Source organism: Pituophis catenifer, unplaced genomic scaffold (assembly GCF_029215685.1).
Source record: "Pituophis catenifer annectens isolate HBS135680 unplaced genomic scaffold, rPitCat1.0.hap2 SCAF_1, whole genome shotgun sequence".
Classification (NCBI taxonomy): Eukaryota; Metazoa; Chordata; class Lepidosauria; order Squamata; family Colubridae; genus Pituophis; species Pituophis catenifer.
Genome location: NW_027256881.1, coordinates 200,112,701 through 200,129,173, shown reverse-complemented (window position 1 = coordinate 200,129,173; position 16,473 = coordinate 200,112,701). Strand labels below are relative to the sequence as shown.

General features: G+C 39.6%; 1 protein-coding gene across 2 annotated transcripts in view; it reads right to left on the bottom strand.

The window, feature by feature from the left end:
* The window catches only part of TTC21B (tetratricopeptide repeat domain 21B), a 43,599-nt gene extending 38,094 nt beyond the window's left edge, over window positions 1-5,505 (bottom strand). The window contains exons 1-4 of one of the 2 annotated variants that reach the window (XM_070956935.1): window positions 5,470-5,505; window positions 3,321-3,450; window positions 2,415-2,525; window positions 711-880 (exon numbers count right to left, since the gene is read on the bottom strand). In XM_070956935.1, the coding sequence (XP_070813036.1) occupies window positions 711-880; window positions 2,415-2,525; window positions 3,321-3,450; window positions 5,470-5,490 (432 nt within the window). In that variant the 5' untranslated portion in view covers window positions 5,491-5,505. Of the gene's footprint in view, window positions 1-710; window positions 881-2,414; window positions 2,526-3,320; window positions 3,451-4,938; window positions 4,996-5,469 lie in introns of those variants that run through there. The other variant, XM_070956934.1, reaches the window with a different exon arrangement.
* Between the last annotated feature and the right edge of the window lie 10,968 nt (window positions 5,506-16,473).

The window sequence follows — 16,473 nt, the reverse complement described above, 5'->3', positions numbered from 1 at the left end:
ACAGCTGAATTCTTGAATCTCACCCTTGGAGTCCAAGTCATAGTCCAGATGAAGCCTGGCACCTTTTCAAAAGCATACGGAATATTAGCATAACAGAAGTTAATAACAAAGAAAACTAGTTGGTAAAGAAAGCATTTAGGATTTCAGGACTCTTCCATTTAAAACATCCGAATGGTTAAAAAACAAAACAAAACCCGTTATAGCCCCCAAGTGATCCAAGATCTATTCCTGAGTGTTTTGAGGATTCTAAAAAATGGAATATGATAGGATATAGAGAGACAAAGCAACCTGGGAAAATCAGCAAATACATAGGGTGTTCCAAGTTGTGTGAACAGAAGACAAAACTACCATTAGTTACCCCACACTCCATATACATGCCACTATATCTGCAGGAACAGCACTTGTAAGCTAATTATGAAATAAGTAGTAGCAGAATGTGAACATATTGTGTTTCATTGGCCAGTAGTACATTCCACTTAAGGAAGCAGGTCTCCCAAACATTAAACTAAAGGAAAACTATCAGGCTATTTTGTAACAGTACCAATATGATTGGTTTTCTTGTAATTTTTTTTGTACTTCTCAAGGGTTAAGGAAGTTAGTGATAATCCACTCTGATATGAAAGATGACCAAGAGCATCACAAGGCAAATCTGGGAGTCATCAAATCTTGTTTATAGCAAGTACAACACACAACTATAGGGAATGGGTTACCTCTTTACTGCTACCATTTGAGATCTTGATCATTCTGTCAATGTATTCGCGGGCTTTCTCATAGCGGCCAATATGCCACAAGAACAGTCCTGCAAAATATAAAGCCTCCTGTCCTGCTGTCTTACGATGCTCCTTCAACTTGGCATCCAGATCCATGATAACTTCCCGATCTAAAAACAAAGGAGGAAGTAATAATCATATAGTTTGAAGGACCATCATTTAACAATGATTTCGGCAGATTAAAGACTTATTGCAAGGTATTACATAACAGCAATCAAACCCTATTAACAACAATAAAGTAAATGTGTTATATAGTATCATAGAGCAGAACAGCAAATGGTACAGTATCTAGTCCAGCTGATGCAGGAAATTCACCAATCTGGTGTCCTAAGTGCCCTAACAGACAAACATCTACTCTCTGAAAAGCCCACCATTTTTTTCACCATAATCTGCTCTGCTGTTGAATAGCTGAGAAACGTAGTTTAGCCATTTTTGAAGATGGCTTTTCATATATTTATTCTTTTCATATTTTTTCTCAAGAATAATCATAGATTATTCAGAACCCACTCCATCTTTCTTGTTCTTCTCTGGACCTTTTCCATTTGCAATATTCTTGAATGGCGTCATCTAATATTGAACACAGCAGTCTCCAAGATGTCTGATAAAGGTATAAAGACACAATTCCATTTTGTCTATGATGCTAGATCTATTAATCAAGCTTATACTTCCAGTGACTGGTTTGGCTGTCACACTGTATTTAGTAATTCGGTTCATGGAGAGAACTGGGTCACTGCAGACTAAAGAAAACTTTTGACCTGCTACTGTCCACAAGGGGATTTGATAAAGCATGACAGAAATTAAATTTGAGCCTTTATCTATGTAGTGTACTGCAAACATCTCAAACTACAACTTCGACGCTTTGAATCAATGGATGTAAAATTTATTTCCTGGAAATTATGAGGGATAAAACATCATCTGAATCCAAATCAGGTAGCTAATTTAGTTAAATACACCATAAAACTGGCCAACCAGCGATTTAGAAATTGGAAATTATGAGATGGACTATTCATCATAACTCAAAACATCCACTTTAGGATCAACTGAAATGAAATCATCTTCCAGGAGGATTTGAAACCTTGTTCCTACTAATAATTGATAATTTTACAGAAAGCTAATTTCTACTTAGCTGATTATAGAAAACTTATTTCATATGAACCCTATGCCTGAAATATAAGCCTTGCTCCTATACTGTGCGAATCTGGACTTCATTAAAAGAAAAGATCATTTGTTCTTCAAGTTTGCAAAGATATCTGGAAGCTATTGGAGGTCAGTTGCCAGAGAAACCCAGTTCCTACATGCAGTGTTGTAAAGAGATTTGCTATGTTGATTGGAAAATAATGTTTACAAGAGATCATAAAAGAATGGAGAAAATGGTGATGCAACTAATCAGCACTCAAGGAACTTTGTGATAACTGAAAAAGATAAAATAATAATGGCATGGGAGAGAGGTCAGGGAAGGAGAGCCTTGTTAGAAGAATACATGGTTGGTGGTTGCAACAATCTCATCAGGATGGTGAGGTGTGAACATCTCTTTTGTAGCACAACTCCACTGGTACCTTCATATTAAAATGGAGAAATAACATTATTACAATTCACCATGTACAAGTATAACATTTTTCTGAGTAAAAATAAGTGAGACACTACCTGGATTTGATCTTTTTTTATGGGCATAGATCATTGCCATCATTGTGCACAGGCATACTTCTTGTTTGTTTTTAATGGATTCAAGACTGAGAAGAGCTTCTTGGACGTGCCCTAGGTAGGAGAACAAAATCAGTCAGGGTAGGTTGCATTCATTTGTGTAGCAGCACTTTGGCTTCCCCACTATGCCTTCTTCAATGTAATGCTGTAATGAACATGCATGAACATGTTAGCATGTGTGTGCAAAGTACCTTTTAAAGCTTACATTATTATGTAAACGATTTATGTATTTACAAAAATGATCACTTAAAATCAAAAAAGCAAAAAGCTAGGAGATACAAAAAGACGATAACTCTCTTGGCTGACTAGAAAATCATGAATTGCCCAAATGATCTTAAAAGAGTTTATTTGAAGAAACAAATTACAAGGGTAACAAATCAATAATTATTTTCCTTTGCAACAGAAATTGCAGAGATGGATCACATGGGACTTCAGATGTTAAATTCCAACTATTTGAGCTGCAAAAACTAAACATCCACAAAAGATTACAGCTAGCTGGATTTTTCTGTGATTCTTTTCTGACATCATTAGTGTTCCCATTTTTTTCTGCCCAAATCCGCTAGTGCTACCTTTACCCATCCAGCATTACCAAGGGCTGAAGTTCTGCAGCATCCAGGACCCAGTCCCGTAAACTGTTTACCAGGCAGAAATAGTGGCATGCATGTTTGACTGTAGAACAAAAAGATTTACTTACAGAAACTTTTAAATGAGATGATTTATGATTGCAATTCTATGTGCCCCTTCCTGAAAGGAAGGCCCATGAAATACAATGAAATTTACTTCTTAGTAAGTATTCATTATCAGATGAATAAATAATAACTGCAAATGTGAAAGTATATAAAGAATTACCTTCCATCAAAATACCATAAGAATGGTAGAAAAGAAACACTGGGTCATTGGCAAATGTCTTCAAGCCTTCATTGGCAATAGTCTGAACATGGCGAAAATAGCCTTCCTGACAGTAGTAATTAATTAAAGCCTGAAAGAAAATTAAAAGACTCGGATGTACACAAGCAAGCAGGGGAATCACACTCATAAAACAGAGAAAAAGGATTTAGGAGAGTTACTTCAAAATCTGAAAATCTCTTTTGCACAGCTTTTTGGTAGTTTTCTCCAAGCTGATTCACTTCCCCAAGATGCTAGAACTGCAGAATCTTCAAGCAAAGAATGAATTTCCCCACATGATGCCTAGTCTTTTGGCCTCCTGCAGTATTCAAGTATTTAATGATTCCTGTAAAATTTCTACGAGTGGCTTGTTGATTTAGTGTATCACTTATTTTCCAAAGGCTGAGAAAAAGTGACTAGCCCAAAAGTCACCACTGAATTTGAGTAGGGCTTTTGAACCTGCATCTCTCCAGCCCCAGTGCAAGAACTCTAAACCCTGGGAGTTGGGATCTCAGCTTGAAGTTTGAAGGACAGCTTACAAAAGGATGGTGTAAGGGAGAAGCCAGTCTTGACTGATTGCCATTTTTTCTCTGGCTTTTGACATCTGCATTACACATAGAATAGAATAGAATAGAATAGAATAGAATAGAATAGAATAGAATAGAATAGAATAGAATAGAATAGAATAGAATAGAATAGAATAGAATAGAATAGAATAGAATAACAGAGTTGGAAGGGACCTTGGAGGTCTTCTAGTCCAACCCCCTGCTTAGGCAGGAAACCCTACACCACTTCAGACAAATGGTTATCCAACATCTTCTTAAAAACTTCCAGTGTTGGAGCATTCACAACTTCTGGAGGCAAGTTGTTCCACTGATTAATTGTTCTGACTATCAGAAAATTTCTCCTTAGTTCTAAGTTGCTTCTCTCCTTGATTAGTTTCCACCCATTGCTTCTTGTCTGACCCCAACACAGTTTATGTTTTGTACGTGCATTTTTCACAAAGGTGAAGCATTGGAACAATTCTCCACCTTATGACTGCTGTAGGAAAGATGCCTTTTCCCACAGCAAAACACATGAAGCGGCTGATTAGTAAGTCAGCATCAGCTTTCAAAAAAACAGTTCAGACCCAAGCAGAAGCAATGGGAGTGTTTGTTGTTGTTTTCTCACGCTCAGCTGCCTCCAAATTTACACCCCTTCTCCCCCACAATTTCAATTGCTGCTTCTGGAGCCCAGCAGATCTCCTCACTACTATGCTCTTTGGATGTACCAAGCGGCGTGACAAACTTTCAAGAATTTTAGCCAGGAATTCTGGGAATCGTAGTTCCAAGATAGCCGGGAGGGAAGGAGTGTGTGCTCTAGCGTTTAATGATGCCAGTGTGTTCGTGCCGAGGGAGCTCGATTCACTGAGCTTCTTACAAAAATCATAGCCATCCTCAGGACAGGAGGAAAACGTGTCGGCTCTGGATTTTAAGGCAGACAAGTGAAAGGGGCCGGGAAAGGAAGGCAATTTCAAAGGCCCTGGAGAAAAAGAGCCAAGCTATTCTTTTTTTGCCGTCCGATGCGGTTGCCGAGGCCAAACCCTGCGGGAAGCGGATCCGCTCCTCCAAGCAAAACCCAAAGGGCTTTGCAGAACCATCTGCAAAAGGGAAGGGGAGCCTGGCCTTCCTCGCCCGGCTGCTGCCGGCGTTGTTTTCCCGGAGCTTAGCGTCCTTCCCTAGGAAGGAGGAACAACCATGCCGGCAAGGAGAAGCGTCAGAAAACGGGGCTGCCATTTCCAGAACGGAGGAAGGGAGACCTGGGGCGATGCACGGCGGCGAGGAAGTGGGGGATCGCTGCGCGGTGGAAGGAAGGAAAGAAAGGAGGGAGGGAAGAAGGAAGGGGAGAGGAGAGAGGGAGGGAGGGAGGGAGGAAAGAAGGAAGGAAGGAAAGAAGGAAGGAAGGAAGGAAGGAAGGAAGGAAGGAAGGAAGGAAGGAAGGAAGGAAGGAAGGAAGGAAGGAAGGAAGGAAGGAGAGAGAAAAGAGGGAGGGAGGGAGGAAGGAAGGAAAGGGAGAGAAACAAGGAAGGAAGGAGAGGGGAGGGAGGGAGGAAGGAGCAGAGTTTCCAACCAACCTGCAGGAAGGAAGAATCCATGGCCGCTGAAGAATCCAAGCGGTAGCAACACTCGTTGCCAATGCAACAGGATGGCCCCCAAACGTCAGTGAAAGGTGGAGCTTAAAGCAAGAAGCGACGCTTCGCCTTTGAAGCGCAGGAGAGGCGGGTGGCGGCAGCTCCTCCCTCCGCAGTGCCTTCCAGCGGGTTAGAATTTCTGTGCCTCCCGCGGTTTTTGCAGCCCGCGGCCAAAGGATGCGAGACCGAGCTGCCCTCTACGGGGTCGTTGAGTGGGTTGGCGATGCCCCGGCACGCGAGATCGACTGCCTCGGAGCCGCGAAAAGCCCCCCTCCAGCCCATTCTGTGTGAACCGGATCCGCTCAATCCTCCCCCCCCCCATGATAAAGCGTAGCGAAACAGAACGAAGTGGAATCTTCCTCCCAGCCCTTCCCAGGGTTCTCGAACTCCTGCGCGGGATCCTAACCCTCGAATCGATGGGTTGCTGACAAGACCCATCGCCTGATGGGAGTTTATTCAGTTGGGTGCGGGTGCAGACAAAGACGACGGCGGCCTTAAAAAAAAAAAGTTGCGCCAACCTAGTGATCTTGATTGATTTCATGGGCATTTTAAAAGTATTGTTTTTAATGCCAAAAATATGTAAGAATTACAGAATGCCCCATCTTGTTTTCGCCCAAAGAGGTTCATTCAAACTGGTTGGTTATGCTCCCTCAGGTCGTTGTGACTTTTAAGCAGCCACACAGATTTTCTCCTAGCCTGGTCCCTTCAACTCTTCCACCGATACACTAAGTTACATCTTCTCTTTCATTCTGCCTTGCTCAGCAACATAAACTTTTCCAGAGATTCTCAAAATTGTACAAAATAGGATAATTTGAGCCTGATCATACAAGCGTTTATAAGCTCCCTTATTCAAATGTGATTGTTCAGACAATAACTGATTGAAGCTGGAGTCCCAAACAATCTTTTTGAGCATCTAATATGTGCCATATACCACTCCTTTGGCACACTTCTAATTTAATTTTCTGCCTAGTTTGCTGCTGTTATGTTCCTGAATGATGTTTTAATTCTGATTAATTGCAAAATATAGCCACTTCACAGTTATGAATTATAGCTTCCCCATTTGTTATTATTGTAGCGTCCTCCAGAGATTTACACGGCTCCTACTCTGGTGCTGTTCAGAAAATCTTTGAAAATCTAATTGTTTTCCTGGGTTTTATGTAAGGATGGCTATTAATCTCATTTAGGATTTTAGGCCTGGTGAATGGTCTTTTTGGGATGCACATGGTTTGTGCTCTTACTGCTTTATTATATTACATTTTATTGTTTGTAAGCTACATGGAGTTATATGGAATTGGGCAGCCTCGTAAAGGTAAAGGTTCCCCTCCCACATATGTGCTAATCGTTCCTGACTCTAGGGGGTGGTGCTCATCTCCGTTTCAAAGCTGAAGAGCCAGCGCTGTCCGAAGACGTCTCTGTGGTCATGTGGCTGGCATGACTAAATACCAAAGGTGCACAAGAACGCTGTTACCTTCCCACCAAGGATGGTCCCTATTTTTCTACTTGCATTTTTTACGTGCTTTCGAACTGCTAGGTTGGCAGAAGCTGGGACAAGTAACGGGAGCTCACCCCGTTATGCGGCACTAGGGATTTGAACCGCTGAATTGTCGACCTTTCGATTGACAAGCTCAGTCAATGAGCCATTGCATCCCTTGGGCAGCTTCTACATCTAATCAATTAATGCACTTTGCCATAATATTCATTTATGGGGGGCGGGGGGAATTGATCTAGACATCGTGAAGTTGACGGGAAAAGTGAGCTGATACTACTTGGTAGGGAATTTGTCATAAGGAGCAAGGAAATAGCTTACTGGTAAATGCTTAAGAATCTAGGGGCCCAACTGGAGAAAGAACAGAGGGGAAGTTATGCAGGTAAACAAGGGGAAAATAGGTAACCCATCATTGGATGAAATAAAGAGGTTCTTCCCAGATCATGGGAAGATGTCAAGGAAATCTTTATTGGGACCTTCTGATGAAAGGGGAAAGCCACCTACAGAATGGAGAAGAAGACCAAAAAACTAAGAGTTTGGAAAACATATGGAAAGATGTGAATGAAGAAACATATACAGACTCAGGGACTCTGCTTCTCCCAAACAAGGCTTTGACCAAAAGAGAGACTAAGTCTAAATGTATGCCTTGAGATTTGAATGACCAGGAACAAGTCCATGGTTAACAAAGAGGCCATTAATTTGCGTGGTGCCCCAGATTCAGCATCCCTTTTGGCAAATTAAATCTCCAAGGACAAAAAGTGGCTATAGTTTCCTGGAATTGAAACCAGGAAACAGTTCAAGGAGGGATTATGCTTTGCATTGGGAAGGGCAGTGCAACAGCAGCAATCCCCATTGCCTCTAAGGCCCAACTTCAACTAGAGTGACACATCTGGTTATTATCTGCAAAGCAAAATCTGTGACAGCTTTCAATGCCTTTCCCCATCCTCTTCCCCTAGGCTCGGCCTGGTGCAGAAGAAATAGCCAAAGCCCAGGGCCACTGAGATCCAAGAACTCGGTATAGGAGCAAGTATCTCAAACAGCATCCCTGACAATTTAAGATTAAGGGAGGAAGGGAGTGAAATTTTAAAGTGAGAGGAAAGCTTTCTGGTTTTAAGAGGAAAGGCTATGAAGAGCATTCAGGAGAGCTAATAATAGAAAGATAAGCAAGAGTAAATGGATGATGGGCAAAGTTTCTTTTTCTTTTTTTTCTCCTGATGATGTGCCTGTTGAGTTGAACGGTGGTAGATCAACAGGCAAGATACACCAAAGAGTGTATCTTGATACACCAGTATCAAGAGTATCAAGAGTATCAAGATACACCATCAGAAAGGTCAAAAGAGTGAGGAGCATATACCCATATAGAACAGCTAGGAGAGTAGGATGTGACTAGAAGAACCAATGAGCAGCTGACCTGGATTTGGATTGGGCCAAGATTTGGATTTTGGAGGTGCAAGTAGAGGAGAACCACAAAAAGTCAAGAAGGGAGGGGAGGAAACTTCTCCATGAGACTTTTGCAAGAAAACTAAGATTGTAGTATTAGATGTATATATGTATATATGTGTCCTTCAAGCAAGGTTTTGACTCCACGTGACTGCCTGAACTAGTCCCCACAATTTTCTTCGAAAGATTTCTGTAGTTACACCATTGGGTAACTGGCTAAGAGAATGAGAGAGAATGACTATCAGCTGGTTTTGTGCATAAAATGGAACTGGAACTCACAGTCTCCTGCTTTCCATCCCAGAAGCTTTAACTCCTACACCAAACTGGCTTTCACGTGTTGGGTTTAAATAATACTGGGTTTAAAAAGAGCTTGCTTAGCTGTTGAGTGACAGGCAGAGTGTAATCCTGAATTCTTTAAGTAAAACTCTCAGGATAGCGGAGTGTGGCTAAGAATAATTTTCCAAAATTTAATTGTATAAAATATTCTTGCCTTTGTATAAATGTAGAGCTGGATGTTTGTTGTTTAAGGGATGTAGTAACACAGAATGGTTTTCAGTTCTGAAATCAAAGAAGGAAAGTGGCCCCAAATTTGACTTCAACTCTATGTAACAGAGACCAGTCTAGAAAGTTTCAGTCTAGAAAGTTGTTTCTATTGTTTGTCCTGTGTAGTAGTACTGATGTTTCATTTTGCATTTTTTGCTGTCAAAAAACAGAAGGGGAGAAATTGATTATGTGCCATCAAGCTGTTATTAAAACCTAGACTGATTTTCTCCATGATGCTCTGACCCTATCCTGGTCTTTCAGATCTTCCAGCAGTGCATTCATTACCACTGTAACTGAGTCCATCCACCTTGTTGTTGGTTGTTGTCTTCTTCTGTCTCTCCCAGCATGAGAGCCTTTTCCAGAAAACTAGGTCTTTACACAATGTGTCCAAAGTAGGATAATTCAAGCCTGGTTATTTGTGCCTCAAGTGAGAACTTGAGTTGATTTGTTCAATAACCCATTGGTTTGTTCTTGGCTTTCCACAGTGTTCTCAGGTGACTTCTCCAACACCAAAGTTCGTAAGTGTTAATAAATTATCTTGCCTCTTCAAAGCCCAACCTTAGCTTCCTTAGAGAGAGAAAGGTAATAACTCTATTAAAATAACATTAATGTCCTACCAATAGTTGCACACATAAAAGTTAGAGCAATTTGTCATGGACAATTCATAACAATACAGCTCAACACTGAGGAGAAGTAAAATAACTGAACCCCAAACAATGGGAAAGCAAAAACGTTTATGAAAGTTGATAGCCACAAGGTGGGAAACCACTTAGCATGTAGGTTGTACTTTTAATGTCCAGAAGTCCATACTGACTACTGTAATAAATATTGTATGCACATCTGTTGATGTCTTAGAAATATTTTAGACTTAAAGGCATTTTATTGTCTTTTCTACAGTATGTCTATATGCTGTCCTTCCTAGGTTAGGGCTTCTCACATGTTGTTCATTTTTTTTATTATTATGTAGACTGTTTAATTCACTGGTAAGTTCAATAAAGACTATCTCTCTCCATCTCCCAACTACAGTGGTTGGAAATAGAGTAATTCAAGACACTGAGTAGCATCAAATTGGAAAAGACTGGTGTGAAGCAGGAAGGGCCTAGGTCAGGGGTGTCAAACTGGCGGCCTGCGGGCTGGATGCATCACATGCAAACCACGCCCACCCCAGCTCCACAAAGGGGAAAACATTGCAAAACATCACGTGACAGCAACGTGACACGGCAAATTTGACACCCATGGCCTAGGTTATGAGCAGACATCTCCTGAATTAGAGCAAATGTATTCCTCCTCCTCCCCTCCTCCTCAAAGCACATAACATACCCTTCAAATTCGCCTTACGGGGCTGATGGATGCTCATTATAATTTGATTAAAATAAACATAGGAGTTGTAATGGGGAGAGGAAATTACCCTGTTTAATTTCACTAATGGATATAATTCTGGCTCATGACAATGTTATTCCTTAGCAAAGAAAAACAGCCCTGGACATAGAAAATCAAAATAACTTTTTTTCCTCTATGAAATCTTATTTTCAACTGAGGGAAGTTTGTATTATTTTTTGGGCAGAGCAGAACTGCTGCATGTGGTCTACAACCAGATTTTCCATCCTGAAAAGAAACCCTAATCAAGGAACAAAACTGTTTTAATTCATACTTAGTGAAATATTTCCTTTTTTCCCCTCAATCTATGGAAATATTTTTGTCTTTGTAATATTAAAAAAGAAACCTTTTAAAAAGGGACAATTTCTCAGGTGTATCTAGTCAAACAAAAATTACCTTATATTTAATTTGCAAAGTTTTACCCATTATTTAGAGCAGTGGTTCTCAACCTTCCTAATGCCGCAACCCTTTAATACAGTTCCTCATGTTTTAGTGACCCCCAACCAGCGGTGGGTTCTAAATTTTTTTACTACCGGTTCTGTGGGCATGGCTTATTTTGTGGGCATGGCTTGGAGGTTAAGTGACTGGGTGGGTGTGGCTAGCTGGTCATGTGACCGGGTGGCCATGGCTATGTGTATAGGGACTACTCAGAGGGCTGAAAAAAGTCATTTCTGACAGGTCCTCGCACTTTTGACTGGTCCTCACACTTATGACCATCCTCACATTTATGCCCGTGCAGTATTCTTAACAACCATGTCACTCATTTCACAACTGCTTCTCTTCATCATGGTGACAAGATAGAGCAAAAAACGTAAAATGTGAGGACAGTCGTAAGTTCGAGGACTGGTCAAAAGTGCGAGGACCAGTCAAAAATAACTTTTTCAGCCCTCTGAGTAGTCCATATGCACAAAAGGACTACCCAGAGGGCTGAAAAAAGTGATTTCTGACAGGTCCTCACACTTTTGACCGGTCTTCGCACTTATGACTGGTCATCATTTATGCCCATTGTAGCATTCTTAACAATGTGTCACTCATTTCACAACTGCTTCTCTTCACCATGGTGACAAGATAGGGCAAAAACGTAAAATGTGAGGACAGTTCGAAGACTGGTCAAAAGTGCGAGGACCAGTCAAAAATAACTTTTTCAGCCCTCTGAGTAGTCCATATGCATAAAAGGATACAGCAATAGAGAGGATGAAGGAAGGGAAGGGAAATTAGAGTAGGAGTGAGGGTAAGAGAGGGAGGAAGAGAGGAGGAGAAGGAGAAAGGAAGAGGAAGTAGGGAGGAGAAGAAGAGGGTGAGGAAGAGAAAGTAAGAAGGAAAGAAAAGAGAGAGGTGGTAGGTTTGAGGAGAAAGATTGCTGTACAATAAAAAAGATGAAAAGGAAGAAAGCCAACCCCAAACAAATATAAAGATATTAAGATAAAGAATGAATTGTTAAACTTTAAAGAATAAAAGAGAACAAATATGAATAAATAACAATAATTAGAAACACACATACAAACATACAATGTATTTTCTTTGAACAGAGTATTTGGCCGGTTCATAAATTTAAACAGTGTTTAATCATTTCAATTAAATTTACAATTTCTATATTTCCTTTTTGCCATATTTATTCCTCATCTATTTTTGTAAAAAACCAATATTACCCTTCATCCTCATCTCTAATCTTAATCAAATTCAATTTTTCCCTTCTATTCTATATTATACCCCTTCCCATTGTCATCTATTTTTATATCCATCCTCACATTGGTTAATTATGTAATATTACAGTTGTTTAATACAAATTCAACATTTTAATATAAATCAATTAGTTATATAACTATCTTTTTTTGTATATTAATCAATATGAACTTGAATATTCCAATTATTTCCATGCAATCCAATTTCTTACAAATCAATTAATTATATTTACCAATAATAATAAACCAAATAATTTCCCCCATATATTCTTCCAAACCACAACTTAACCATTTCTGCTTTCAACACAATATACAATTAATAGTATCTCAATTATTACAATTCCCTAGTTAAATAGAGCTTTTTTTCTTTTGTGTTTTAAAATCTCCTCTTTTTCTCTAAATTTCCCGTTGTTTGCACCTACCTTTTTTGGTGAGGAAAAAGAAAAGAAATCTGCCTGCCTAATTTTCCAACATGCAAAGCCAACAGCCTGCTTTACTTTCTCTTTCGTTTTTTAGTATAGCTAGGGGGGAAAAAATCTGCACTCTTTCCAAGCAAGGAGCAGATCCGTGAGCAAAACAGCTGAGAGCAAATCAGCTGGGGGTCGGGAGCCGATCTAAGCAAGGGCTAATTAGCCTCTGCTGAAGCTCCGGGGGCCAATAAAATTACAAAAAAACACCGAACCATTTGTTAAATTGCTGGCTCCCCTGCCCCTCGCCCACCACTATTTATTGGCAATAAATAGTGGTACGGAGGGGAGGGGCAAGCCAGCAATTTAACAAAGGGTTCAGCTGTACCACTGGCTATAGGGCGGCCCTTTGAAGCCCCGTGGCAAGAATTTAAACAGTTTTTTTTCCTCTAGCCATCGGAGGCAGCAATAGATTGGGAGTGGGCGGGGTAAGCGAACGGCCGGCGATCCAACAGAGCAGAGAGTGAGGATGAGTGAAGGCGTGGGGGGGGCGAGAGAGGGCTTTGGCGACCCGTGAAATGGCCCTTCGACCCCCAAAGGGGTCGCGACCCCCAGGTTGAGAACCCCTGCTTTAGAGCATTTTTTAAAATTTAATCGTTATTTCCACAGTTCTAGTATAGGTAGTCCTCGACTTATGACCACAATTGAGCCCAAAATTTCCATTGTAATGCTAAACAAAGCAATTGTTAAAGCAGTCCCTTAATTTTGATCACATGACTATGGGGATGCTGCAACAGTTGTTTGAAAACCAGTCATAAGTTTCATTTTTCAGGCCTGTTGTAATCGTCACTGAATGGTTGTAAATCGAGGAATACCTGTATGCTGAATAATAGCAATATATGGAGGCACTACTTTCAGGCAATCATTAAAGTAGCTGTTGATATTTTGGCAAATAAAGTGAACTAGCTTCCAACACCTACGTAGATTTTCCTGTAGTCTCTGGCTAGGAGGAAAAGCCTTTGTTTTTTGAACCACAATTACCATTAAAAAAAAAATCACTTTCCTATATTGCACATGAATTACACATTTCTGTCACGTATTTAACTGAACATGGCCAAGCACAAAAACAGATAATTCAATGGAACAGGTAGAAAATACATGATGGCAAAAAAGATATTTCATTAATCTAATATATTACTCTCAGATATAATACACCGATGCCTTTGTTCTAATAAATTGTGACACATTAAGTACCAATTTTCAAAACTGCAGGATCCATACTTGAGCTGATATGATCTTTCTATTTTTGGGATTGATGGCCCAAAATCCCTGCTCATGATGTTCACAGATACACATTTTTAAAAGATAATGTAGTGACCCTTCTCACTATACCATATGTTTTAATTCTTGTCTGGATTTACTTGTTCCTGGGGAAGAAAGTAGGATTACTTCTAAATTGTGCACAATATGCAAGCACCTTCCATTTTTATTTTCAAAGATGTTTTTGGAATCAGCTTTTCATTTAAAATAACTTTTAAAACCTAAAGGTTAGGTGGGGCAAAGAGTTTGGGGGATGCCAAGAAGTCTCTTGGATAGGCTGGTATCCACAAGCACAAATGAAGGACCACAGGGATGGTCAGTGATGATACAGCTTTCCATCTTGGAGCAAGGAAGTGATGGCCTGGGACTGTTTCCTGCTTGAAATGATGATCGTGATCTGTGGAAATTGAATACATCATCTCTAGTGCTGGATTCAGGGAACCACATACATGACATCAAACGCTGCCATATAATTTCTGTGTTCTCCTTTCATAGCAAACTTCTTCTAATATCGGTGGAACTTTGTTCCATGTAAGCATGTTTAAATAACATTTTAGTTACATTCTTATTTATGACAGAGATTGAACTTCATTTTTATTTTAGAGATGAAAAATAACCAAGGAAATTACAATAAAAAAGTAATCTTTATTATTTTTGCACATTGGTAATTATGTATAACATTATTGAGAATATTAGTAGCATTTCCTGCATGCAATTCAACAATACAATAAGTTGTTAGTTTATTAAAAGAAAGCATCTATATTTAACATATATAAGAAACATAAAATTTCTGGATGTATTTGGTTATATAATTTTGCTATTTTCTGTGAAAAAATACCGATATATTAGCAATGATTCTAAAGCATGGAATCAAATAAATATCCACAGTTAGCATTAAATAATTCCAGGAAAAACATTGTGTTTCTGAGGGGGAAAATGCTACATTTTCTGATGCAGGCACAGCTAAAAATATTAAACCAAATCTTATATCTTTCTCCTACAGCAAAGAATAGCTGTTTGGAAGCTAGCAAAATTGGGATATTCCTTTCACAAATCGTTGAATTATTGCATCTTGAAAATATTAGCAAGTACAATTTAAAAAGCAGAAAGCTACAATTACCCGTCTCTTCTTCATTTCTTGTTTTCTGATATTCTTTCATGAAAAAGTGCTATGGAAAGAATCTAACTTAAAAGGCTGCAACATCAACCTGAAGATAAAATTCTTTCTTATTTTATGTACAGAATGCTCAAAAATAATACAACTTGATCTTTACAATATTTATATTTCCTTATAAAATTCTACCCACATTATTTTCAACAGGTTTAGGCATTTGCAGTATACTCTGTACAGTTTGGCTATACATCGGATTTGTTTACTTAAAATGTTAAAATGTCAAACAAAAGAAAAAGATTTCTCCAATATTGCTTAATGATAGGAGGGGATGAGGTCTTGTTGAACTCTTTTTTTTTCCGCTTTACCTCTGACATTTGGCTCCCTGTATTTAAGATTCTGGCCAGTCTAAAGAAGAGAAGCGTAGGCAATATAAACATGCATTGATTGAATCCAAACTACCTATAATGGTACAGAATACATCGTTTTACCTGCTGAAAGCTTGCACACTAAACTTATTGTGGTACATACATAATGTGCTCAGGTCATTATTCATTTGCTCAAACGTGCACCACAAGTAAAGGACTATTTACACAACAGAGGGCTCTTCATTAGACACACATGTTGGCAACCCTGCTGAGAGCTGAAGATGGCTAAACAATATTGCAGGAGAAAAAACTAAAATAAACGTATTATAATGGAGTTGGGGGTCTGTTCGGGACCAGTGGGGAAGAGAGGATGGTTGGAGGTCACACTGATGTAAGTGACACCACACAAGATAAGACAAACAACCAAGACATAAAACCAGTAATTTCCGACTCCAGTTCTTGTGAGATTTAATTGTCTGTGCAAAAATAATCCATTTGGTTTATTGTTGGTTAAGCACCTCAACATGGAACATTCCTTCAGGGTTAACAGAGTTGTTGAAAACCTGTTGCTCTTCCTAACCAAATGCTTTTTCCCCCATGCGTGATTGAGAAGTGCAGCATGCCTCCATGCAAATCATTTTGGTGTGCATATAAGAGAGTCATAACATAGAACACCTGGGCCTCATACTGGTAATTTACTACTTACCCCCTTCCCCAACATAAACCCCATTTACAAAAATAGTCACAATGTGTGAATAGAAACAAAGAAAAGGGTGACTCCACCAACCCAGATTTTGTAAAAAGATGACAAATATGGCAGTTGAAATGCAAACAGTAGATACACTGACTGTACTAAGAGTTGTATGCTTAACACACACACACACTCACATACATTCACACACGCACACACCAAAGAAAAATTAATTTTTCCCCTCAACTCCTTTTACTGGTCCCTACAGTCTAATTAGCCATTTTTCTCTCCTCTTCAGCAGTGTCAGCTGGTAATGAAAACAGTAACCTCCTGTCATTCTTTCTACATTTTACAGTTGTGTTTTGATAAGGGATTGCTGTCTTGTTAGAGGCACTGACCTTAGGAATACAGTACATTTGTAAAAACTGTCTGTTTGGCAGAGACCACCTGGAGGAGTTCTGTTGACACAACTACATTACTCACACAGGCTGTAAACAATTGGTCACCCAATCACATAGATTT